This window comes from Myxocyprinus asiaticus, chromosome 18 (assembly GCF_019703515.2).
Source record: "Myxocyprinus asiaticus isolate MX2 ecotype Aquarium Trade chromosome 18, UBuf_Myxa_2, whole genome shotgun sequence".
In the NCBI taxonomy this organism is placed as follows: Eukaryota; Metazoa; Chordata; class Actinopteri; order Cypriniformes; family Catostomidae; genus Myxocyprinus; species Myxocyprinus asiaticus.
This window is the reverse complement of record NC_059361.1, coordinates 5,676,279-5,703,873: the sequence shown is the minus strand read 5'-3', so window position 1 is coordinate 5,703,873 and position 27,595 is coordinate 5,676,279. Positions and strand designations below refer to the sequence as shown.

At 35.2% G+C, this 27,595-nt stretch overlaps 2 protein-coding genes across 2 annotated transcripts in view; one reads left to right on the top strand and one right to left on the bottom strand.

The window, feature by feature from the left end:
* The window catches only part of LOC127455865 (Golgi integral membrane protein 4-like), a 38,362-nt gene extending 32,300 nt beyond the window's left edge, over window positions 1–6,062 (bottom strand). Inside the window, exon 1 of the mRNA XM_051724003.1 lies at window positions 5,526–6,062. Within this exon, the coding sequence (XP_051579963.1) occupies window positions 5,526–5,712 (187 nt within the window). The 5' untranslated portion in view covers window positions 5,713–6,062. The remainder of the gene's footprint in view (window positions 1–5,525) is intronic.
* Window positions 6,063–9,692: 3,630 nt separating this feature from the next.
* LOC127455864 (uncharacterized) lies at window positions 9,693–23,361 on the top strand. Its single transcript, XM_051724002.1, has 13 exons — window positions 9,693–9,807; window positions 10,286–10,494; window positions 11,266–11,403; window positions 12,680–12,809; window positions 12,959–13,157; window positions 15,477–15,618; window positions 15,859–16,014; window positions 16,105–16,160; window positions 18,463–18,638; window positions 20,580–20,980; window positions 22,196–22,292; window positions 22,377–22,557; window positions 22,646–23,361. Exons 1-13 carry the CDS (start codon window positions 9,697–9,699, stop codon window positions 22,792–22,794), a joined length of 2,145 nt encoding a protein of 714 aa, XP_051579962.1. The 5' UTR covers window positions 9,693–9,696; the 3' UTR covers window positions 22,795–23,361.
* The last annotated feature ends 4,234 nt before the right edge of the window (window positions 23,362–27,595 follow it).

Genomic DNA, 27,595 nt, shown 5'->3' with positions numbered 1-27,595 from the left:
AAGATCACAAGCAGAGCTTGTCACTTGCCATGTACTGTGTGAAATGCCCTTAAAGGGATAGTTTATCAAGAAAATTCAGTCATTGTTTACTCATCCCTGTGTTGTTGCTCATATTAATTTTTCTTAACACAAAGGGAGAAATTTTGGAACAATTTTGCTCAGTGATGTCATACAGTGGGAAAAATATGCACTATTATTGATAAATGTACTTATTTGTGCAATGCACTAATAACATCACTGTTATTGTACTTTTTGTATAACAAAAATCTGTGCAACTAAATCATGTGCTGGTTCCACCATCTGTAGAACTTGGTGGCATTGGAGCTAACCAGAAGTGGGTAGAGTAGCCAAAAACTGTACTCAAGTAAAAGTACAATTAATTAAAAAAAAAAATTATTCAAGTAATTAAAGTAATTAAAGTACTAACATAAATAATTACTTGAGTAAGAGTAAGAAAGTATCCAATTAAAAGAGAACTCAAGTAGTGAGTAACTCGTTATTTTCACAAATGACATAATGGATGTTAACTCCCCTATATTCCATTACATAATACACATTTAACATGTATTACAGAATTATTATTAATGGAAATTCTGTCATCATTCACCATCATGTTGTTCCAAACCCGTTTGACTTCCTTTTTCCATGCAACACAATAAGGAGATTTTAGACAGAATGTCTGCCTGAGTCACTATTTACTTTCAGTAAATGTTTTTTTTTTCCTCCATATTTTGAAAAGTTAATGGTGACCGAGACTATCAGTCCCTAACATTCTGTCTAACATATTTTGTGTTCCACATAATACAAAGGGTCACATGGGGTTGGAACAACATGAGGGTAGGGAAATGATGACAGAATATTAAATTATGGCTGAGCTATCACTTTAAAGGGATAGTTCACCCAAAAATGAAAATTCTCTCATCAAATAAAGAAAGACCTTCATTTGAGTTCAGCAGATGAAAGAAAATCATACACATCTGGGGTGGCATGAGGGTGAGTAAATAATGAGAATTTTAATTTTTGGGTGAACTACCCCTTTAAGGGCTCTTGTCAGATCTGGATGAATTTGTCAATAAGAAGAGAGGTTTGGAAACACTTCTAGTAATTATTACGGTGAAAACGTGAAAATGTCCCACAAGGACATTATATATGATGCTGAAATATAAACCAAAGCAAGATCATGCTTTATTAATGCCTACTTTCACTATTTCATAGCTTTTAAAGTCCTGCATGGATTCTTATTTCAGTGTAGTTACAGATTTCAGTGTCGAAAGAATTTAAATCATTAGTTCTGTACAGCAGTACCGGCGCTCTCTAAATGCGGAGTAAGCAGCCTAGGGCGTAGGGCACCAACTCCAGTCGTGGAACACTCACTGTGTCTGAAACCACCCCCCTATCCACTATATAGTGCACTATTTCGAGAGTCCGACATTTTGTAGGAGTGTCTGAATTTTGAGTGAGCCACTCGTTCCCTACTTTTGTGCACTCATTCTTACACACAGTGCACTCTAATTTGATGTACACTCAACAACGGTTAATTGCCCACAATCCACCTTGGGAAAGACATACCAGCTGGGAGTTTACTGCTTCCTTCACTGCTGCAATGTTTTATTTCATGCTGAATATATTAAATTACTTTTTGACAAATAATTTCTTGATTAAAATAATATAACATATAGAGAGGCAAAACATATAGATACATTTTAAAATGTACTCTTTATTTGATAAAATGTGTTTACTCTTTATATTAACACACAGTATATATAAAAAAATGACAAACAGAATGAAGATTTATTGTATTAATATATTATTTAATAAGAATAACAAGTAAGGCCCAAGTATTTTAAAAGTTCATATGTGACGTTGTTTCTGTGACAGCCCGAGAGCTCCAACACTCGGTGTATACGTCAGCATCCGAATTCACTCACTCATTTCGTTCACTTACTGCTGAGATATAGTGCACTCACTGCCATTAACTATATAGAAAATAGTGAATGAGTGAACGATTTCGGACACAGCCACTCTCTTCGCCATACGATCGCCTCATGCCCGCACATCTCTCACGCGTGGGCCTCGCGCCCCTCACTGTGCACGCGCAGAAATGCTGTCTATTCACGCTCCAGTTGTCAATCACGCGAACGGCAGAGCAAAAGGCATTTACACTTAACTTGGATGTTTACATGGATTTATTCACTTAATCCACCCGAAGTAGCTATAATAGTTTCCAGTAAATGCGTAAATACTGCTCATGACATGCGGGACGCAGGACAAAGCGCACTGATATATTGCTACACTGATTTAAAAATGTACACTTAAAAACTGATGTCATAAGAGCCCAGCTACATTATCACCCTGAAAGTGACCATCACATTACACAGAAAAGCCCATGTTATCATTAGAGCCAAAACTTACCACAGTGTGTTGCCCTAAATTGAAGCTGAGATTTTAATCTTGAAATATCCGCTTGTTTTGGTGTTAAATGAAGGCATTACATGATGAAACTATTATTTTTTTCACTGTGCGGAGCGAAGAAAGTGTTTCACTTTGAAGAGTTTGATGCTGCAGCATTGATGACTTGAGTCATCAATGAATTCACTCTTTGTCGGCACAGTCTGTGTCGGCACAGTCTTTTTACTTTTACTTCTTTGCAATGGGTGGCGTTCCTGTCGTTACATTACTGGGTTTAATTTGAATTAATGTGTAATTTATTGAGAGATTATTGAATGGGACTATTACAAGAGTGGAAGTTCACACAGCTCTCGTAACTTCCACTCTTGTAATAGTCCCATTCAATAATCTCTCAATAAATTACACATTAACTAAAATGATTTTTTAAAAATCATTCGAAATTTACTTGAGTGAGAGTAAAAAGTACTTTTAAAGTACCCACTTTTAAACCTACTCTAAAGGCACTTTTTTTTTTTTTTTTTTTTTTTTTTTAAGTTACTCAAGTAAATGTAACGGAGTAAATGTAGCATGTTACTACTCACCTCTGGTGCTAACCCTCTTAATATTTGTCTGGAGAAAAACTTTTGTGGCTCAATAATCACACAAGCACATATCACAATATTAATCTGATTAACTGTGCATTCATACATTTATTTTATCCCAAATATGACAAATTCCAAAACATTCTGCGTTTTATAGTTAATTCAGTTTTTGTGACTGGATGCCGCAATTCTATTTTTGTGAGTTTTCCACATTGCGTAAATCTTAGGGCCCTATAAATGTATTCTACATACAGTATTTACTATTATTTTAGAAATTTGTGCAGCCCAAGTACTTAAAAGTTATTAACTAATTTGAAAGTCAGTAACTGTAATATGATTACAAGTATATGAACTATAATGCATTACACCGCTTTCTGTAATAAAAAGTAATTCGATTACAGTAATTATTTTCTTTGTATTATATTACACCCAACACTGTCTACAACCTTTTGGTTGTAGGGTTACCAGCCAAGATCAATATACATTGGAATAGCTTTTAAAACACATTTTATCACATTGAATAGAATTCTATATAACAATGCACAAATTGTCATCTAGTTGACAAAATTCATGCATTGTTATAAGAAATTATTTTATTGTGGTTTTAACATACAACCTTTTAGTTACCAGTCTAGATCTTTAATCACCAAGACTTTGCAGAACAGAATAGAATCAAATTCTATTCTATTTTATTCTGCAAACTTTCAGAAAAAGACTTGTTTAGAAATGTCAGACAATATATAGTGCACAAAGGCATTCACACAGTTTTTGCCATACTTCTATGACTTTTTGTAAACAACAAATGACGTCACAAGTTTGCAGACATTGAAAATTTGGTAAACTATTTATTTATTTGTAATAAGTTGTTGCTCACGATGACGTCACAGTGACGTCATTTTGTCGTTTACAAAAAGTCGTAGAAGTACGCCAAAACTTGTGCAAATGCGTTTATGCATTTTTACGATATGAGCAATCAAACATAGTGCCCCGGGTTTTTTTTTTAGGCCACGTTGTATATTAAAAAATCTTCTGTGTAGCTGATCATTTGTTCATTGCTTATGTGGCTTGAACCTACAACTATTCAATTCTACACTCTCATAAAAAGGCTTGCAAAGCTGCAGAAACAGACTTCAATAGAGATGTCAGACAATACTGGCCTACAGTGAACAGATCTGTAAAGTTGATATATTTTGATTCATCGGTCCCGATAGTTGCTTTTTGGAACTACCGGTCATCTGCAAAAATCTTTGTCAGTAGTCACCGTTAGTTGTTGTTGTTGTTGTTGTTTTTATTTGTGATTAACAATCATGTGGGGATTTGCTGTATCTAAATCTTTCGTCATTGACAACAACATTCATCCATATTTTGGTCCTCACTTCAATGCATATTTTGGATTTGATAAACAAAAATGCAACTATATGGAAACCTGTTTCATCAGCACATATATTGCATCTCCAAATTCATATCATGTGAATAATAATAAACTTTATTCCTCATTAAACCTCATCTGGTGAAATATCTACAGTATATACTGTATACAAAACTCATTTGGTGAATATATAGGCTATAAAAAGGCAATAAAATTCAGTAAATACTTAAATATAGAGCATTGTAATGCAGTCAAATCTCCATCGTTTCAAACTAAGAGCCCCTTGTATGTTTTGGGCTTGTTTATAGTTAAAAGTCCTACATTGTGCACCAAATCTTCTTTTTTTCTGATTATTAATGGGATTTTGGTTTCACAATAAGCTACATTTGAGATATTATTAACTTCCGACTCTTTAAGCCTCTATCTCTGTGTCTGTCTTTGCAAGGAAAGACAAGAAAATGTTTTAACATTCTATCAATTATTTTATTTTAAAAACTAATCGGTTATCGGCAAAATCCACTATTGGTCAACCTCTAATTGAAAGAATAGAATAGAATAAGCTAGCAAACCAAACATACATCATTAGAAAGGAAGAAAGCCTTTATTATTGTCACACATTATACATTTTCATATATACAGTGAAATTTATTTGTTTTCACATATCCCAGCTAAGCTGGGGTCAGAGTGCAGGGTCAGCCATGATATGCCCCTGGAGCAGATAGGGTCAAGGGCCTTGCTCAAGGGCCCAACAGTGGCATCTTGGCAGTGTAGGGGCTTGAACACCCAACCTTCTGGTCAGTAACCCAGAGCCTTTAACCGCTGAGCCACCACTTATTTGGAATCTTTTAAATCTGGTTGGAACCTACCACAAGCCCAGATCTTTAACCACAAGGCTATACCCATCACACTCTATTCTAGTCCATTCTAATGGAAAAAGGCTAACAAACCTGCAAAAAGAAACTTGATGAGATATATCTTCCAATATACAGTGGAAAGACTTAAATGTGTGCATTGCTAATGACATCCTGTTATGTGGTTTGAACCTACAGGCCAACCCTTGGGTAACCACCCCAGATCCTCAACCACAAATATTTCAAAGCTCGCAACAATGTTTCAAAAGTTGAAACGTCGTGACGTCATGACTGGTCGCAGATGTGTGTTTTTACCTTGAAGCTGAGCAGACAGGGACTCCTGATGCTGCTGATACTTCTGAGCCATCGCTTCTGTCCTCTTCAGCTCTTTATGCATCTCATAAGATACCATCCCACCGTAGATCATCCCAAAGACCACCGTGACCAGTAGAAGAGTCTGGAAAATCTTCTTCTGCTTCCTGGAACACACGCCGTTTCCCATTGTCGCTCCTGGAGGTTATTTCCTTTTCACTCCTCAGTACAGAAACAACTTTGTCCCCCCCTCCCCCTCGAAATTCCTCATGAAAATGTATGCTTTTGGTCAGATGCATGAAGACTACATGCGTGCATTTCTGATTTTTAAAAAATGCCTTTGAAAAAGTCTCAAGTTCTAGCAAAGTTTCCACAGACAGTCAAAACAGAAAACAATTCGCTTGTATTCCGTCTTCTTGCTGGGCCAACGCTTTGAGGTGTTTCTTACATAATGCAAAGACCTTTTTAACCTATAAACACATTTAATGTGACGTTTTAACGAGGCCTAATCGCACCTTTAGTTACGTGTCACCTAAAGCTGGCGAATAATCCTCAAGCGCTGAAGATGAAGGAAGTCCCGCCCCTCCCAAACACACGATTGGTCGAGACTCGTGTCAATCAAAGGGAGGTTCTCTCTGAAGGGAGGGGCGTGTATTTTAGTTTTGAGGTCTCTAAAGTTAAATTGGTCATGCCAGTACACCATTACACTTAGCAATGGTGTAAGAGACAATAATATGACAATAATATGTTTATTGCAAATAAAGTCTTGCAAGAATTTCCAATGCATTTAAACAATATTCTCTTTGGGCATTTTGAAACAGACCCAACTAATGAGAGTGCCTGTTTTGTTTTATATATATATATATATATATATATATATATATATATATATATATATATATATATAAAACCCTCAGAGACCACGCATAGCAGAATTGCAACGTTTGTTTACAGCAATTAATACCTTTTTATTATAAAAAAAACAAAAAACAAAACTACACATAAGATTAGCTGACACTGAATCACAACAACAGTTTTGGTGGGGGGAAAATGTCACAGCTTGCCAAAGTCACAATAGTCAAGTAAACGAAAAACATGCTTAAAAATGAACATACTATCAGTGGCTTCCTAAAAAAAAAAAAAAAAAAAAAAAAAAAAAGAAAAACTGGTTCAAGAAGGAAAAAAGAAAAGACAGCATGCCTGACACTCTAAGGGGAAAATGTATATTTATTTGTTTTATATTATTTCTTTAGTTAGTGTTTGAGGTACACCAGCAGGGAAATCTGACATACAGTAAAAAAAAAAAAATAAAAAAATAAAAAACTATTTGCATTTTAATATGCATTATTATGAAGGTTTTTTTTTAAATTATTTTATTATTATTTATTATTATTATTGCAACCCTCTCACATAACCTGAACCAATACCTTAAATGTGAATAGGTTACCTGATTTCAGATCCACAGACAGATCATATGAATTCACTAGTAATTCAACAACAAAAGCAAATCACTACCACAATAAAACAACAACACAAGTCCTGCACACTGTTGAGATTTCAAAGAAGCATAACCATTCATTGTGTCATTTCATCAAAGGACTTAAACTATTATTAAATTACTTTTAAGTAAATTAGAAAGCTAAATGTTTTTATTTTTGCCCTACTACTTGACAATATAAATGCATATTTGAAGGCTACATGAGTACTGAAATTATGTAACATGTCTCATTATTTGTGAGAATAATTCTAGAAAATTAAATGTGAAAATGTATAAATATAAAACAATTTGAGTATATCATCCCTCTATGGTTATTTTTTATCATACCATCAAAACAAGTCAATGTAAATTAATTGGAGTGTATTTTTCTTTAATACATTTCCAAATCTAATGTTCATTTGTGTGTGTGTGTGTGTGTGTGTGTGTGAGAGAGAGAGAGAGAGAGAGAGAGAGAGAGAGAGAGAAATAGAAAAAGAGAGAGAGACACAGGAACTGTCTACCAGAGCTTTATTCACAAGGAATAAAAAACAATGCTTTGACTGTTTAGTTTGACTGAGACAGATTGGGATGTTCCACGCTGCACAAAACCCCTTTTTTTTTTTTTTTTTCAGTTCAACTGCTTCAAATTAATTATTTTCAATACATTCTACTTCTTTGTCAGATTAACTCTTTCTCTCCTTACTTGCAAATACATGCAAATTGTTGCCTGAAGTGTGGTATGAGTCACAACAATAAGAAAGTCCAAGTATTCAAATGCATTGCTTGAGGTCCTTGTTCGACATACTTTAAACCTGTGTAAGAAATTTTGGCGTGCTTTATTTCAAAAGGAGTTTTTATAAACAGGTTTACACAATGGAAATGCTGAGAAACACACACGCACACACTGTAGACAAGCTATTTAAAAATGAGGTGTGTCATCTTTGCCAATGTACAATGTACAAAAAAATCAAATTATGAATGCTAAGCAAAATCCTCAGACTCAGTAATATTCAAAGGTCAAAAGTTTCATATGTATTAACATTAATATTGTGTTCCAAGGCAATTTTATTACAGTGGGTGACTCACCATGTTGAGTTGCAAGATGGAGCCAAACAGCTACTGATTTTCTTAAATGTAATAAACAGGTACTGTAGGAAACTGGTTGTTTGGGGCAGTTGTACAGTTACTTGTACCGTTTAGACCATTTCGGTAGTTCAGTCAAACACAAGGAATTTGAAAAAGTGTTGAGATTCATCCCTGTATGTGGTCATTGTTGAGAAACCGTCAGTGTTGTAATACTCGAAACACCTGTCCAAGTGTGGACTTTGTGGACTTTTCCCCGAGACCAGTCGAGTCCCTTCAAAAATAAATAAATAACCTTGCACCTTTAATCTGAGTTTTATACTGACAGATTGTTAACACTGTCATGTCATATATTAAAATTGTGTTCATTTAACCTAGGATGTTGCATTTATTTCATTTTTTATTCTCGACTGGATATATTGCTTAAACCAACAAAAGCATAAGCAGATAATAGGCTATGAGGTATATTTAATACATGATGAGTTTAGAGTCAATTTAGTTGTTAACACTGAACATTTAAAGGGATAGTTCACCTAAAAATCTAACTTATCTCATAATTTACTCACCCTCATGCCATCCTGGATGACCTTTTTTCTTCTGCTGAACACAAATGAAGATTTTTAGAAGAATATTTCTGCTCTGTAGGTCCATACAGTGTGATTGGTGGCCAGAACTTTGAAGCTCAAAAAAGCACATAAAGGCAGCATACAAGTAATCCATAAGGCTCCTGTGGTTTGATCCATGTCATCTGAAGCGATATGATAGGTGTGGGTGAGAAACAGATCAATATTTAAGTCCTTTTTTACTATAAATGTCCACATTCACTTTCACTTCCACATTCTTCTTCTTTTGTTTTTGCCGATTCGCATTCTTCGTGCACATAGCCACCTACTGGGCAGGGATGAGAATTATAAAAAAAAAATCATATTTATTGTATCATCACTTTGGATGAAAAGCCTCTGCTAAATGGCAAGAAAGTGTGTTTGTTTACTTTGAAGGTCAAACTATTCTGTCCTCTGCTGCTCACGACCAGAAAAGAATCCTAACAGGTCTGCCAGTCTTTAATACATTTTTTTGACCAAACTGTACAATAGAACTCCTCCAGAGGCCACTATGAAGAATTGTATTTTTTATTTTTTTTATGATGTTAAAAAAATTGTGCACAGGATTTGTAAACCATTCCCTTATTTTAACAATTCATGCATATTATACATTGTACCATTAATTTAGTAATCAGTACTTACTGATTCATAACCTGAATACAGTTTAATTAACTGCATACATTTTACATACATACATACATACATTTTGGTTAAAAGTTAGATTATCTGAATTATTGGGTACCTCAGCTGTGAAATATGATTTTTCTCTTATTTAGAATGTAAAACATGTAGATAATATTGCTATCTGAAACATTTCCCCATATAAGGAAACAAATGCTGTAAGCAGATGCAAATATAATCAATGTCAAGTAAACAGATCTTTACCATTCTTTTAATGTGTGTCTTTAGCTGGTAGAACCAGTCAGACAATAAAATGTGAAAAGAAAGTGTCCACCCTGTTCTCGTATATACGATTGCTCACAGTCCCATTTCATCAGATATGGCTCACACCATGGCACTGCTGCTGGTTAGCTTGGCTCTCTCTGTGGGCCCAGCCATATGTTTTAATGGGGGGTCTTTAACTTTCACACCTGGAAAAAGATATCCAGATGGATTATTGGAGGTAAGTTCAGAGTAATACCTTAGAACTACATTATTAATCTTACCTTAATGTAATGATTTGTATTCCTTTTTATTTATGCTCTATTTGAAAATTTGTCTTTGTTATTATCAATTACGAAGCACAAAACAACACATTAAACGGCAAAAATGGAGAAGGTAACCAAAAATATCAAATCATTGTTTTGGCCATTGTTTGTTATTAATCAAGTCTATAAAATTAAAACATTTAAAACATATTTAATAACTTGCTCTGACCTGATATTAATGAAAAAAAGTAAGTTTACACAAGAGCTATTGCAAAAATATGATGATACTAAACTTTAACTTTGGAAGATGCCCAAAAATTCCCAAATTGTGTTATTGAAAACAGTTTGGAACTAGGTGATTGACACCAACATGCAAAACCACTGCATTCATGAGACACTGAGAGACCCCTCTTTTGACAACTAGCCCCGGTCTGCCCTGTGTGTTTCTGGCAGATGCACTTTTACTACAGAGAGTCCAATAGGGGGCCCTGTGGCTCTCCTCTCAACTGGATCTGTGAGAGTGGAGATTGTAGCTACCTCCCATACACAGCACTGATCACAGATGAGGTGACGGATCAGGACCACTCAAATCAAACTCTGTGGTGCCAGTCAGAGGGTCATATGACGACCAATGTCACCAACAATGGCCCCTTCATTCTGAGGTAAGATCAAAAGGATCATGTTTTTGTTTATTATGTTTTTTTATTTTCATTATCAGATTTAGATTTAACAGGAAATACTACAAGCAGAACTATTATGCTCTGTCTTATATTTCATGTGAAAAATATTGTGAGTTCAAAGTCAATTCAAGTTCAAGTCAAATTGGTAAATAAGGCATTAATTAATTACTTAGTTCCCATAAATCCACATGATAATACCCTTCAACTGTTATTTTAAGGTTATTAAAATGTTTAGGTCAAAGGATTCTAATTATATCCCAATTAACATTCCCACAACGTTCCCAGAACAGAGCTTTAAGGACTTTTTTTGGTTTTCCAGGATATATATATATATATATATATATATGTTTTAGATTGCACATGACAGTTTACCTTAACCTGTCTTTGCTGCAACCTCAATAAACAGACAAGACATCAATATATTTATTATTTGTTATAAATTATTATACTGTATTATCATTAAAATCAATCACAACACATCTTGGAAGATGAATACAGTATATTAAGCTATATAGCTAATATGTAGAATAACAAAAATATTTTTATTACAGCTTGTAATAGTGAATATGCTTTTATTTTGCACACTTTTATACTGTAATCTACTACTACAAAAAAAAGAAAAAATTATTATATTACCAGCATTACAACTTGAGTTAAAGGTTGAGACATTTACATGAATTTCAACATTTCTTAGTATTTTAATGTGCTTACATGGACTCTACAAGCTGTTCTATGACCAAATATGTCTTTCAGTGATTCTGGTTGTTGTTGGGAAAATAATGTTCATGATGTCGGTGGATGGACCCTTCGAACTCGTGTTGACACAGGACAACGTTCGGACACTCAGTCTCCAAACAGATCCCCTGTTTCGGCAGCAGTATCAAACATAAGGTGGGTAGTCTTTAAAATTACACAATGAAAATAAATACAATTAATAAAACTGGAATGCAAAATATTTTTTATAACATGATCTGAAGTGATGCTGCCTTCTCCTACTTCCCACTTCTGAAGCCGTAATTAAAAGCACTTGCTTTTTTGTTGTTGGAAACATGGAGGACGCCATTTTCATTGATGCATCGTTCTTGGGGAACTCTTAGTTTGACACCATAATACATGCTAGCCAAGTGGCTGATGATGATTGAATTTTGGTCAAATACATACTATATTCTCTGTGTAAAAATGTACAATAAGCATCAATTAGTTCTTGATATGTTTATTTACATGACCAAAATGGGAAGTGGTAATATGATGGCTGCATTAAAAAAAGAAAAAAAAAAGAAAAGAAAAAACCATCATTCACTATTGAAACTCCTCCTCCATGTTAAATGTTTACGTCTCCTCCCAACTCAGAAACTCGGGTATCAGAATGATCTCTGTGTTTCCCAACAGCACGTGAAGGCAGCATGATGGCAAATAATGCTCTTCAGCCATGACTACATTCACAAAACAGCACAAACTCTCATACCTAATTGCTTTTCCGTTACTACTAATAAAAAGTGGTTAATAGCAATATTAAGGACACACATTTTCTTTAAAATGCTGTTTTATAGTGACTTCAGTCAGGTCTCCTAAGCAACCAAATTGGCCCAGTTGCTAGGGAGGGTAGAGTCATATGGGGTAACCTCTTCGCGGTCGCTATAATGTGGTTCGCTCTCGGAGGGGCATGTGGTGTGCGTGGATGGTGTGAAGCCGCCACACGCTATGTCTCCGCGGTAACGCGCTCAACAAGCCACGTGATAAGATGCGCGGATTGACGGTGTCAGACGTGGAGGCAACTTAGATTCATCCTCCACCACCTGGATTGAGGCGAGTCACTACGCCACCAGAGTACATTGGGAATTGGGCATTCCAAATTGGGGAGAAAAAGGGGAGAAAAACCATGCTTTTGATATAGCAAATAGTTTAAATGCCATCCGCTAAATAGAAGATATAGTCCCTTTACGTGTAAACAAGCCTCAATGTGTACTGCACTGTGTGTGCATTTTTTTTAGCATGGCTGGAATGCTGCATTGAACCAAATCAGCATCCTGGAACAGAACTATGCATTTTATTATTATAAATACTGAATATCACATTTGCATCATCATTAACAGATACATATACAGTATGTTCATAAAACCAGAATACAGCTTGCTTCATCTTGTCTTTGATAATGGTCTGTAATCAGGATTCCTCAGAACTGTTTCCAGAACTTTCCTCTGATGGTTAATGACCCAGATGGAGATGTTGTGAGATGCAAGTTTAGTGATGCCAACTGCTCATCGTGTCATCAACACCCAAACATACATATCGATGAGGTAATACATATATATGTATGCACGCATGCATAGATAGATATGTAATATAATATTTCACATTTTCCACAATTACATTTTCAGTAATTTATTTGGGGCATTGAAACTGTGTACTCTTATGGCTTATTTTATGAATTTTTTTATGTGTCTAGGGCTCATGCATTCTGCACAGAAATGGCTCATTGGCTCTGGGTCTGCATGTGTTTGAGCTAATGCTAGAGGATTATCCTGTGTCAGACATCACTGTGACAGACGGGAACGGGGTCTCCTCAGCCAAAAATGCTTTTAATCTGACTGGCAACACTAACCCAACTCCACTCAGTCAAGTGCCTCTGCATTTTGAAATTCAGAGTAAGTGAGAATCATTTCATTATCTGCAATGGGTCAAGCAATATAATGTGCAATAAAGCATATGCATATTTATTCTTTGGGAAGCATTAGGGAGCTTGCTTATACTGTAAGTTAGTTTGAACCTCAGAGCTTCAGCACACCCACAGAATGCCTACAGTCCACGTATTGACGGTCTGATGCATGATACATACAAAAATAGTAAGTGCTGGCTGAAATTACCAGTTTCTTATCAGATTTTCCGGCTTTGCAATGCAATACAATGAGCACTTCTGAGGATGATCTAATCATTGAATTTGCCGAAGTTTTCCAGGTTAGTGGCATGACATCTTTTATGGCGTTAGTCTAGATTTAGTTTAAAGCACTAAGTAGCAAGTAAACTAGATATCTAATAGAAGAATTGTATATTCCGCTATGTTTTCTGACAGAAACAAAGCTTTATTTCTGTAAAATAATAATATGTATTTGTTATTTCTGGATGGACAGAAATGTTCTTAAATCACAAAATGCTGCCAGCGGTCATTGAGCGCGTTTACATGCACGCTACTACACCGATTATGCTTTATAATAAAAAATGGGTTTCTTTTAGCCTGGTAAAGCCATTAAAGGGTTTTAGCATAAACCGTTCTGCATAGATTTTAACCAGTTACCACAATTTTCACATGTTTCACGTTGTATGTAAACACCTTTACTGGCGTTCTTACCGGTGCTGTGCTTAAATCTGACTCCCTGCCAGATTCTTACTCCCTGCAACCTGATTAGTCCCTATTCCTAAAGTCCACCCTTACACCCACACCAAACCCTAACCATAGTAGGGAGTCATCCCTATCCCTAAAGGTCACACCTACACCTACACAAACATAACCATACTAGGGAGTGAAAAATCGGCATGACACCGGCTTATCCAATGTGCGCAGGTTTTGTGGGTATAACTGTTGATGTTTTGATGTTAAAAGCAGAGATTAGGCTTGTTTGAGATAAGCAAGTTTTGCGCAGAACCAATCACTGGTGATCACCGGCAGGTGCATGCCGGTTAGAAATCTTTCCGACTTGCGTTGATGTCATGATGACGTATGTCAAAAAATGTCACACAAGAGCGAGATGGCGCAGTGTTGATTACGACAAAAAAATTATATTGACTTTTCTAAAGTCTAAAATCGTTAACACACATATTGTTCTTGTCTTGAGGCTTTTGAAATAATGTGCATTTTAACATTTATGGATTGGCCCCCATTCACTTCCATTATAAGTGCCTCACTGGAACCCAGATTTTTGCTTTTTTTTTTTTTTTAAGAAGAGGAGGGACTAGTCTAAGTTAATTTATGTGGTAATCAATATTATGCCACAAATGCTGTCGATTGAGCTTAACTTGTATTGAACCTGGACTATTCCTTTAAGAAGGCGACGCATGATTGGATAAGAACCAATGGTTTGTATACTTTTGAACAGGATAGTTAATTTATTATTTTGTCAAATAATTGTTATGCAGCTTCTTCAGGGCAGTAGCAAAACTAACTTTGTTAAAAACAAAAGACAATTTTTTTCTCTCTCTCTCTTTTTTTAAAAATGCTAAACTTCTGCAATGAATCTGTAAACTCATGAGCACAAATGCAGTTTAAAGTGAAAATGCATAGCATTTTGATTTATAGAATGTAAACATTTATAAGTGATAAAGAAATGACCGAAAATCAAAGCTGCTTGGTAAAGATTGTAAACTAGTATGATTCCCTGAATGATTAGAAACATCATTCACTTCCAGCTGGGGGTTTTTCCCCAGTGCCAGTGGTAATCATTTGTGTTTAAAAGACCTGAACAACCGGTTTCTGTCAGACAGTGTCAATAACATTGAAAAGAACAAAGAACAGAAGAAAGAACAAGAAAGAATAGAAAGAAAAATTGTGGAAAAGCAGGTTCTGTAGTTAATTACATTGGAACATGTAAGTGAAAGTAAAAGTAAACTTGTGCTGTATTTACAAAAATAAAAGTATTGACCTTCTTTCTTCCTTGGAACACAAAAGCAGATGTTAGGCAGAATGTTGGTCTCAGACTCCATTCACTTTAATTGTCAATGAAAGTGAATGTTGACTAACATTCTGCCTAACATATACTTTTGTGTTGTGCAGAAGAAAGAAGTCATATGGGTTTGTAAAAACATGCGTGGGAGTAAATGGTGACAGAATTGTAATTTTTAGGTGAACTTTCCCTTTAAGTAGTGTTTTTTTTTTTTTTTTATGTCATTCATGCATAGTAGATCTGACTCACTGTGTCTGTGCAAATTTAAGCTTTTCAAATACAACCTACTGTGTTTACACTCTCTTGCAGTTCTTCCACCAGTTCAGGGTTGTGTACCGGGTGCGAACAAGCCAAGTTTCTTGACTCCAACTCCTTTACATGGAGAAGAATATCACGCCGCTGTGGGACACGTTCTTGAGATCACCCTTCGAGCCCAAAGCTCGGACAACAGGTCTCAAATATGTTGGTGTTATTCAGAATAAAACAAAAAAAAATTCCCCTTTACTTTATTGTCTAAGGACTGCAGCCCAAAAGTAAAAGTAACACAAGCTATTATTGTCTTTCAGATGTAACACTAGATCAAGTTAAATAACTTGACATGCTCAACTGATTATGATTGCTTAAGCAAACGAGTTTTACTTCACAGCTTGGAGTAAATAAATGTTATCTGATCTTTCAATCTCTTGTGTAGCATCTTTGACTTCCAAGTTAGTGGCCCCTTTAATATGTCTAAAACCTTGAGAAATGAGGATCATGGGGTCTCTGTGGCAACGCTGACCTGGATGCCACAGGAAACAGATTTGTATCGTCACGTACCTGTGTGTTTCACAGCAGAGACCCTTAACAGGTAAAAGGAGGTTTGTCCTTAAGCTCATTGGCTGTTTATCTTTGTAAAGTGTCTTAAAAGCTCTTTTTTTGTCTGTGTTTTCTTAATTAGCCAGTCAGAGATGAGGTGCATCGTTGTGGTTGTGGCGAAATCGAAGGTTCTATCAGGTACATACTTAACGCAAATATGCAGACGCGAATGCTTAGCAAACGCATTGTAAGATTGTAGTCCTACTTTTAGTGTGTTCTTGCGTTAATGTGGCAGTAACTAACCTCAGTACTTCAAGGGGGCGTTGGAGTTACCTTCAAATGTCTGTGCCATTAAACCGAATGTGTTACTATTCAGATAGCAAATTGAACTTGCTCAGAAAGATCCTCTCCAAACTGTTGCTCTTCCAAGACAATATTTGACCTGAAAAAGAAAACTGGCCATAGAAGAAATGTTTACGCTAAAGGCCCAGATATACTTCATATACGAAATCGAAGAACGAACGGGTATGACATCATTTAGAACAAAATTTGTCCAAAAAGAAGGTGTTTTTGCATTCGTTTCGGTGGTTAAGAACAGCTTGCCTGGGCAAACTTTTAGGAAAACTTCTAAACACCTTCTTACTGCCATTGGTCCATGTCATCGGTAGGTGTGACCTGAAGCTCCAGCTACTCCTTTGTTTAAATTTTTCAGTCAGTATTCAACATGAACATACCAGCATGCAAGACCATGTCATGCAATTTTATTTTGTTTAATTAGTCTACAAAAGGAATCAAATCTACTCAAATACTCTCAAGTGCACATTCACTCATGTGCCATCTGCAGCAAAAGCCATTCACATATCTGCCCAAAATAAGATATGCTTCTATCATCATTCTTTTGTCTGTATTCTGCACATTAACACTCTCTTATACACCTATCTTTGCAGTAGTACCAGTGTCATCATAAATTACAATAACAGTTTAATCGGTGCATATTATGGACATGTATAGTGTGTTAGAGCATTAACGTCATGAATTCAGAATGTAAACAAGAAAAATTAAACATTTTCTGCTGCATATTATTTTAAATCATCATCGAGTGGTTAAAACAGCTTCTTTTGCTGACCTCATGTGACTTCTACTCATAAAATGAGGCATAAAGTCATTAATAACACATTTTAATGTCACATTAGTTAAGGTTTTATACATAGTCTTGAGCATCTTCATATTTAAATGTACTTCTAAACACCTCCCACAGCGATGTGACGGGTGTCTGAATGTTTGCAAAGAGTATGTCATTGCTCAGCTGTTTAAAACTTCTTTTTACCCCTAAATGAAGAACAAAGTAGAACTTCTCAGGAAGTATATTGAGCTGCATACTTACACTGTGTTGTGAATTGCATTTTAAAAGATTTCATAAGGCAACGATGCACAAAATCGTGCTTGAGTAGCATGTACTTGCTTAGAGTATTTGCCAAGCCATAAGGCTGAAATATGCTTCACGCAAGTACATGAACGCAGATGCTGGCTACGCAAGCTTTATTTCGTGCATTGCTGTGTTCCAATATGTGTCAGACTGCAGTTCATTACGGTGCCACAAGGGGCGCTTAGCGGATGTTAGTGTGAACTGTCCACTTCTACCGTCGGTTTTCTCTTTCAAGCCAACTAATGTCATGGTGGAGCTACGGTTTGAATATTGCAAAGCAATTAAGTTAAAGTCAAAATATTTATAGCAAATAACACATTAAGTTTAATAGCACAGACATTTTAAGATAACTCTATCACCCCCTTGAGTACTGAGGTTTGTTACCACCACATTAACGCAAGAACGCACATTAAAGGAATATTCCGGGTTCAATAGAAGTTAAGCTGAATTGACAGCATTTGTGGTATAATGTTGATTATCACTAAAAATAGTTTTAACTCATCCCTCCTTTTCTTTAAAAAAAAGCAAAAATCAAGGTTACAGTGAAACACTTACAATGGAAGTGAATGGGGACAATTTTTGGAGGGTTTAAAGGCAGAAATGTGATGCTTATAATTTGATAAAAGCATTGAAATTAATTCTTCTGTTAAAACTTGTGTATTATTTGAGCTGTAAAGTTGTTTAAATTGTTATTTTTGTGGTCATTTAAGAGCTTTATGGTTTAAAGCACTAAGTCATCATGGCAACAAAGCAATTTTTAATTTAGTAAGTAAGCGATTTTATTGCACTAAAATCATGTTAACACATATTCTTTACATCTTGTGGCTATACTTTTAAAACAGTGAGTATTTTAACATTTAAGGATTGGCCCCACTCACTTCCATTGTAAGTGTCTCATTGTAACCCAGAGTTTTGCGTTTTTTAAGAAAAGTAGGGACGAGTCGGAAAAAAATATTATTAGTATTTTTTTTTTTGGTAATTGCATATGCGTACTTGGTGTTTTAATGTATTAAAAACAGGCTAGGTAAAGATATATCTAGAATGGTAAAACTTAAATGAATCATATGCATTCAGGAGAAGCTGAGGTCTCCTGTGGGGATAACAGTATCAGCATTGTCGTAAAAAAAGCCTCCATGGAGGGCATTGACCAGAACTGGCTTCAGCTGAGAGATCCCACTTGCTCTCTTACCACAAATGAAACCCACATCCTGGGCACAATGTCCCTCAACACCTGTGGCACTACAGTGGAGGTACAGTAACTGCCGTCTATGTATTTCAAATTAAACATTTGCTGGGAAATTTTAAAGTAACTCTCTGCACATTATAGGGGAAACGCAAGGCATTTAAAACACACAAAATTTCCACAATCACAAATAAGCTACAGTGACGACACATAGACACAGTGAGGTTCTCTTTCTGTCTGAGAAAAAGAAGAGTTATCGTTTCACTTTGTGAAAACTTTTCAACAAATAACAATGAGGTTTGGATTTTTTGGATTTTCTGTATTTTTCTTCTGCTAACAACAGATTTTTTAAGCAAACATTTCATTGTCTTTTATTGCTAAGCTATTGGTTTAAAGTTAACATGAATGACATATGCTAACACTGTCGCTGGTAACCAACATAAATGATTTTCATCTTGATTGTGAGCTCAAAGGCTATTGTAACACTAATTATGAAATAAAAATTGTAAGACTGAATTGTAAGATTGAATCTTTAAAATTACAAAAAGTCTTTGTTATGAACATTATTTCATTAAAATATCTAGTTGAAGACTGTTCTTGACACATTAGCTGATCAATATATTTGCTTAAAAAAGAAAGTGATTTCAAATAATTCCAACTTAGACTTTTGCTTTAAACACATATTTTTCCTTACAACTAAATTAATATGCGAAATGCCATACACAAGCAAAAAAACATTCAGTGATATAAGGGTGTAATAACACTTATAAAGTTGTAATAACACTGTAATAAATAGTCCCAGGGGTCATTTGTTTTAAGTGAAAAAACAGATTTCAATTTATATGAAGGTCAGATTAAAACTGACTTGGAAACTTTTTATCATTTATATTTGGTACTTTTCAAATGCCTTTTATGTACAGATTTTATTGCTTTAGACTTGTCCCAGAGTCACACTTTCAATATTAAACTATGAAAATCTAATATAGAAATACAAATGATTATGGTTCATGTTTAAAACTATGATAAACACAGAGTGAAATAAACATAAACCTTTTCTATATTTATTGTGTGAAAAAGATTTATATAAAAAACATTTAAAATTACGTCTATCCCACAGTTGTACTGTTTTTTTCCAATTTAGCCTCTAATAAAGTTTTTAATAAAAAGTAAATACTAATAAAAGTTAGTTTACATGTTGACCAAGTAGACAAAAATGTTAATGAAAATCTTGATTGACATGAACTATGAGACATGTGAAAAAATTAAGGTAAATATCACTTGTGAGCAGAGTATTTTTATTGGACGTCATTTCCAATATAGCTGTAGTTTTGACAAATTATGCAAAAAGTGTGAACATATTATTTAATTGTGTGTTTTATTTAGAATACATAAAATGTTAGCCATGAAATTAGCTTTTGCAAGACAACATTTTTTTTATTTTTATTATTTAAATGAAAAACATAAACAAAAAGTCATTTCCATCATCGTCATTTCCTCCACAGAATTCTACTAAACACAGTACAGAATTTGAGATGTGCAGGAAATTACACTGTATTGGGAATTTTCATTACTTTCAAACAAAAATTACATTACATTGCAAACAGTAAATCTCCTGCGTGTACATAAACTGTTGGACATCGTTACTAAACAAATAATAAAAGAAATTCACAGTTCTAAAAGTGCAGGAAGTTAAAGAAACACCCATAAATAACCATAAAATTAGTAATATTATTACTTTAAAGTGTGCACTTATTTGAGATATGGGTTAATGCCCATAAATGCTTTTCTTCAAGTTTTAAAATCACCCCCATAGCAGGCCAATTCCTTGGTCTTGTATTAAAGTAAATATTATAATCCAGTCTTTCTCGATGTAAATGTTTTAATTGTATCATTACTTTTGGCATCTATGTTTCTTATATCAATTGTCCCCGGTCTCCCTTAATATTCTCTTAATTTCCCCTCCTATCTGTTTATATATGAACCATTTTTCATCATCTACACCAATCAGGACTCTGGAGATTTCATGGTCTTCAAAAATGAAATCAACTCCTTTGAGAACCCGAATGCAGTCATCACCAGACGTAATCAAGTAAAGATTGGCTTCTCCTGCCAATATCCCAAAGTAGCCAGCGTCTCCAGCCACTATGTCAACCACAAGTCTGACTACATCTTCACTGAATCCAGCTTTGGCACTTTTGGTTACTCATTTGAAGTTTTCACAGACAACAGCTTCAACAGTCAGGTAGATCCCAACCTGTATCCAGTGGAGGTGAAGCTCATGGAGATGCTCTACATGGGTATTGAAGCCCATTCCGCTCTCCCAGAGGTCAAACTCTTTGTTGAGTCCTGCAGGGCCACTCCAGAAGACAACCCATATAGTACTCTCTATTATGACATCATCAAAGACGGGTGAGACTTTACATCATAGAAGACATTTTTACACACAACAAACGGTGGCGGGTGAGTCCCTAACCCAAAGTATGCGCAGTAGTAATAGTGATGCTTACCTTAGCAGTGCTGTTGATAGTGCATAGCGTTCTCACTTCTTACTGTCCCAGAACCAACTGGACGAAGTATATTCACTATATACATAGCTTGTGATTAGTACTGCTAATATAGGAATTAATTTACTGAAATTAAAGCCTACTGGGGAACTAACAACAAGGTTTCAGGTTCAAACCCAGAGGAAAGCAGGTTGCTCACTTCAAATTCAAAATCAAAAATCTGTCAGCCTTCAAGCCTTTGTTGAACACTTCACAATGACATTCCTCAAAACCATTTATCGTCATACTGTGGCAGCAGGTGTGGCTCAGTAATGTGCAAAACAAGGATGAATATTAACATCAAGTGCAGCGCAAAGGGTTTATGTTTCTGTATGTGTACCTAAGCCCATTTTTTACAATGCTAACGACACTTGTTCTCCTCACTTATAGCACAATACTGAAGGAAAAATGATCAGTCACATTGTATAATTGTAGAGTTTACGTGACAGCCACACAAAGCATTTAATCTGTAGAAACTTGTTCTGCTGCTAAGAGATCTTAAGTAGTAATTTCTGCATATAGCTTAAATTGAATTAGATTCCTGATGGAAATGCCAGTGCTTTCAAGGCTGCAGAAGAATTGTGTTAAACTTAAGATTAAATGATTGCTAGAAATGTTATATATATATATATATATAAATATATATATTAATGTCAACAAGAGTCTTTATGCCCAATAACTGGCAGAAGTTTAACACTAAATGTTATAATGCAAGCAAACTGTTATAAATTCACACATTCACTTATTGAAAGTTTATCACACAAGATATTATTTTATAAAACATAAACACAATGAATATATAGTTTTGCACTTCAAGTCAAGTTTTTTTATTTATAATTTGCACAGCTTACAACACTGGGTATTGAAATGCTAGGGACAAGGCTCAGGTCACAGAAACAATGACAGGACAGGAGCAGGACAATTTAACATACAGGAGAACAGCACAGACATAGAAGTAAATATAGGGAATGCAGATGCAGAGAGGTATTCGTAAAAAGACAGTACTAGGTCAGGAGTAGGGGTGGAATCCTAATATTAAACAATGACCATTTTCACTCTAACCTCTAATGTGTCATTACAGATGCGTTTTAGATGAAACAGTCAAGGTTTATTCAAGCGATTCCACAAAGTATGACTTTGAGATCCAAGCTTTCAAGTTCACAGGTGGCTTCGATGAGGTATGACAGATACATGCAAATTCATGTTGTAAATTGTGTTGCACTGGATCACTGAACTATAATAGGCTGAAATTCTGTCGACAGGTGTACATTAGCTGCTCTGTGATCCTGTGTGCGGAAGGAAGCCCAAACTCCAGATGTGCCCAAGGCTGCCTCCAGCAACCCTCACGCAAACGCAGACGAGATGTGAACCAAGAAACAGCCAGGCACTACATCACACAGGGTCCCTTGCGCGTGCTCAGACAAACGCAGCATTCTGCAGAAGGTATATTAGAGATATAGAGATGATTACAGAAAGAATGACGTCATTATATTTCATGTAACTGAATTGTTCTTTCATTTTACACCCTCAGAAAACGGTGGATCTGTACATGTCAGTGCAAGCACCGGTGTCTTTGCAGGACTCTTCGTTGTCTCCATTGTGGTACTGGTGGGGCTGTTGGTATATAACGCCAAAAAAACAAGAGCACTTGACCGCATGCGTCTACTATCTGCTTTCTGAGATAATTTCTTAGTTAGTTTGATTAGGTGTGCAAACAATACCAAGGTTAAAAAAAGAGTTTCGAGTCTTTACAGTTACAGTAAATAGAACAGCACAACAATAGCTTTTAGAGCAGCTGGCACTGTCCTAATGCTTTCAGTAAATTGTCTATTGTCTATTATTATTTTCAATCATTTCCTTCTTCACTTTCACATGACATGATTCATGTAATATAACATGATTATTGGTGGGTAATGTACTATTATTGGAGAAAAGTTACATTTTGCATGAATATGGGCAATCTGGCATTTTTTTGGATAAGTTAAAACAGTGCTTGATTTTGTGGTTTGTGTTTTTAGGGGCAGTGACAAGCCATATAAACATTTCTGCATTCTTGAAATAAAATAAAAAATGTAAAAAACATTTATTATGCTGGCTATGTGTGTTAAATTGCTTTGCTTTCTTCAAAGACAAAAAAATAAATAAAAATAAATAAATACCCTCTTTGGTCCACACATTGTGTGCAGATAAACTAAATAAGTTAAATGGTACTTATTTTTCCAAATACAATTAAACTTAAAAAAAAAAAAAAAATTAAAATTTGTTTTACTTTCTACCATTAAAAAGGTTATTTTTACTTATTACAATACTTTTCGACTCACATAGCCAATATTTATGTGCGGTATATACAACATTTTACTGTGTGAAGCCCATACACCAAAATGACCAAAATAGTCTTTTGAAACAAAATAATGTACTTTGCAATAAACTGATTCAAATTCTGATCTATATAGAAGATCATATATCATTTGACTACTTATTATATATGGAGTGTCTAGTAGTTTCATCTATTTGAATGAATTCCACTCAAGCTTTACTGCTTCAAACATTAATGAAGATTGTTATTTTTTATGTTTTTTATTGTTTATGTATTTAAGTTACGGAAGATCTTATTTATCTTAAATGTATCAAATATAATAATTACAGACTATTTATAGTGCAGGATTTTTATTTATAGTCTTCACTGGAGTTTGGGGCTTGATATGCTGCATTGTTTATGTAGAAGGTTATAGAATAAATAAAAAACTTGAACTTTAATGAAAAGTAATGCAAAAATATTTATATAATTACATGTTTGTATTAGAACGTTTTCAGATAAATTGTGCATTGATTCCAGTTTCATACTTTTCTAGTGCTAAATTTAATGCTTTTTTTCGTTCTTTCCTTTTTTACACTCCCGATGTTTGGCAACAAAACTGAAAGCTTATAATTTTAGTGATTGAGAGGCTTTCGATGTTCCATCACATAATAAAAATATTTTAAAAACAGTCTAGTATGCATGTACTAATGCAGCAGTTTTGTGAATACAACACTTGCTGATGACTGAAATAATGTGACAACTTTGCTGCAGAAGGAACAGGGCTGAAACTGCATGCACATTCTTTAAACTAAGGCTTTAGAGGAATTAGATATCCTTAAATGACAAAGTTTTTCTTTGTCACTCTTTGTTTTTTATTCTTCAGATCTGTATATATGTTCATAATATATATGATTTATATAATATATAGGCGTTTAGAATATTAGACAATGCCACTTTACACTACATGCAATCATATAATGCATAATCATTTTCTACTGACGAAGACAAAAGTTAGCCTCCATTAGATACATATTGTTTCCTCATACTTTAATTTTTTGCAATGTTTCTTCTGCTTTCTTTCTTAGTAAGTTTAACTTCTTTTAACTTTCAAAATGAACAATGCATTGCACGTGATTGCAACTATTTGAAAAGACAAACAAGATTTTTTCCATACAAGTACATGTGAATTAACCAAGATAGTCCAACCTGTCTTTGGAACAGTGCACACCCCCAAGTAAAGCAGAGTTAAAAAAAAAAAAAAGAAGAAGAAAAGAAATTCATGAAATACATTTAAGTAAAATATATATTTTAAAATCATTTATTTGTGTTATTTATTTTAAAGTTCTGGTCTGCTCATTCCAGTCCAAACATAATTTTTGGCTTTGTTGGATAAACATCGTGGAACATGAACAAAGACACAGTAAGTTATATTGTGGGGTCCAAAAGTCTGAGAGAACTTCTGATTTTGCATTTTTACAATTCAATCCACATTTACTCATTACAAATTAGATTGTGTGCATCAAGGAAATCTGAACTTTTTCATAGTTTTAATTTTCCAAAATCTTTAAAAGAATATTCTGGGTTCAGTACAAGTTAAGCTCAATCGACAGGTACAAAACAGGTTACAGTGAGACACTTACAATGAAAGTGAATGAGGCCAGTTTTTTTGAGGGTGTAAAGGCAGAAATGTAAAGCTTATAATTTTATAAAAGCACTTGTTTAACTGAACACACTTAGTAATTTAACCTTAACAGATTTGCCCCATTCACTTCAATTGTAAGTGCCTCACTGTAACCAAGATGTTTGCTTTTTTTAAAGGAGGGACGAGTTTTAGTACAACTGAAAATACAAAGTACAAAAATACAAGTTTTGATTGTGACAATGATTTATGATTTATATATAGTTCATATGTCAGCTGTCACATTTGATATGTTCTAAAACATACTATCAGTTTCATTTCTTGATGAAGTAAACAGATCTTATCTCAATGTTGCTCAAAGTCATTTATCTTTATCTCACTTTAGGGTTTTGAGTGTATAATAATATTATAATAAAGTACTACCACATTTAAGAAACATCTAAAAATGCAACCATACAGAAAAGTGATGCAACAGTATACTGTTACAAACGTACTTTTAATACTTTCCACAGCCACACCTGTCGATCACCACGGCGAAACAAAGCAATAATAATAAAAAAAAAGCATTTTAGAAGCGAGCAAGGGGAAAAAAAAGCTCTGATGATTGAAGAGCAAAATATATCTGATCATAGGCACCAAAGCAAGTTTTATGAATTTATCGATGTAGGAAGGTAGATAGGTAAGTAACCTAATAATAACCCACTCAATCATGGCCATACTAGAAAGTACTCCCAAGCAAAAGTCATTTCTGTAAAAACTGAGGTTTTTTGTGTTAAGATCCAAGAATTTTGGTTGAGGGTTCAGAGTTTTATGTGTGACATATTGGGAACTCTGTATTTTAGGTGATGGGGCGGTCATTAATATAGGGGATAAATACATAAAAAATTGACTCCTAGCCAGTGTTATGATTGGCAAACAAATTGTTTAATATTTAATTAAAAAAAATGGGGCAACTATTTGGCCTTTTTGGAGGGTTCTCGGGAGGGGCAGTGGAGGGAGATTTGTAGTTTTAAATGTAGGATTTTATTTTTTATCTATTTTTACGTGTTTCCTCTTGTCTGTTTTAATTTGTATGTGTGTGTGTGTATTTGTATGTGTGTATACTTTCATTTTGTGATAGACCACTGGATGTATGTAGTGTGTGTGTGTGTGTGTGTGTGTGTGTGTGTGTGTGTGTTGGGTGGGGGGGGTGGATGTTCAGGGGGAGGGATATATAATTTGAAATAATTTGATTCTGTGTGTGTGTTCTCTTTTTTCAATCCTGTTATGTGAAACAATAAAATGTTAATATCAACAACAACAAAAAACTGAGGTTTTTAAAAATACATTTTATAAAATGGATAGTTCAACTCTAAATGCTAATTAGATGAGCCTTCAAAACAGTTGTAAAAATCTGATAAACACAACTGTGACTGCACATTCTACACTCAAAAAATTATTTTAAGATTTATGCAATAAAATTTCATAACAAAACTCAGTTTAGTCAATTCAAATGACTCAATTCAATTTAGTAATTTTAACAACATTTATTTAAAAAAAATTTTTATTAATCACATTTTTGAATTTTAAATTCAATTTGATAGAATTTTGTTTTGAAATTGAAAAGCGTGTATTTTAAAAATAGGCTTAAATATTTTTGTGTGTAAAATAATGTGACAAGTTGCTTGGCAACTGTAAACAGCATACAGTAAAGAACTAGTATGAATACTACAGTGTGATGAGGAGGAGGGCGGGGCCGGTTCATGAGGACACACAGCCGGCCCTGAATCAGGCTAATCAACCAGGAGGGGGATAAAGACAAGCCGGAGGTGCCAGTTAGAGAGAGAGAGAGAGACGCATGCAGCCACGTTGCATGTGTGTCTGTGTTTGTTTATGTTTGTTTTATGTTGAGTTTTATCATTAAACTTTACGTTGACTGTTTAGCTGGTTCCCGCCTCCTTGCCCAACCTTTACCTGTAACATTGGTGCCGAAACCCGGGAGGGAGGAGGGATGTGCTGTCGCGGAGTCCTCGCCACTGCCATCCACCAGGGGAGCAGCCGTGGCCATCTGCCTGGGGACGGAGGGGTCGCTGCCGGCTGATGGGGTAGGAGCGAGCTGATGTCAGCCAGAGGGTGGAGGAGCGGTTGAGGACCGGGCAACAGTGCGTCCGGGAGCCAGTGAGCAAGTTCTTCTCTCTCTCTCCTCTCGCTCTCTCTCTATCGCTCCGCCTCACTCTTTCCCTCTCCCCTTTTCCTTCCCTCATCTCTCCCAGGGCTCAAAAGGTGGGGAAGATCTGCTGGCAGGCACGGCCGGAAGGGCAACGCCCACCCTCCAGGATGGGAGGTTTCCCCGGCCTGATTCAGCAATGGAGGAGTGTGACGAGGAGGAGTGTGTCCTCACAACCCGGCCCCACCCTGAATTGGGCTAATCAGCTGGGAAGGGGTATAAAGAAGAGCCAAAGGCACCAGTTCGAGAGAGAGAGATGCAAGCGGCCACGTTGCATGTGTGTCTGTGTTTGTTTATGTTTGTTTTATGTTGAGTTTTATCATTAAACTTTACATTG

Coding starts and splice junctions, on each gene's coding strand:
- LOC127455864 (XM_051724002.1), top strand. CDS start 9,697: ATGGCACTGCTGCTGGTTAGCTTGGCTCTCTCTGTGGGCCCAGCCATA. Junction 9,808..10,285: donor ATCCAGATGGATTATTGGAG/GTAAGTTCAGAG, acceptor TGTTTCTGGCAG/ATGCACTTTTACTACAGAGA. Junction 18,639..20,579: donor CCTGTGGCACTACAGTGGAG/GTACAGTAACTG, acceptor TACACCAATCAG/GACTCTGGAGATTTCATGGT.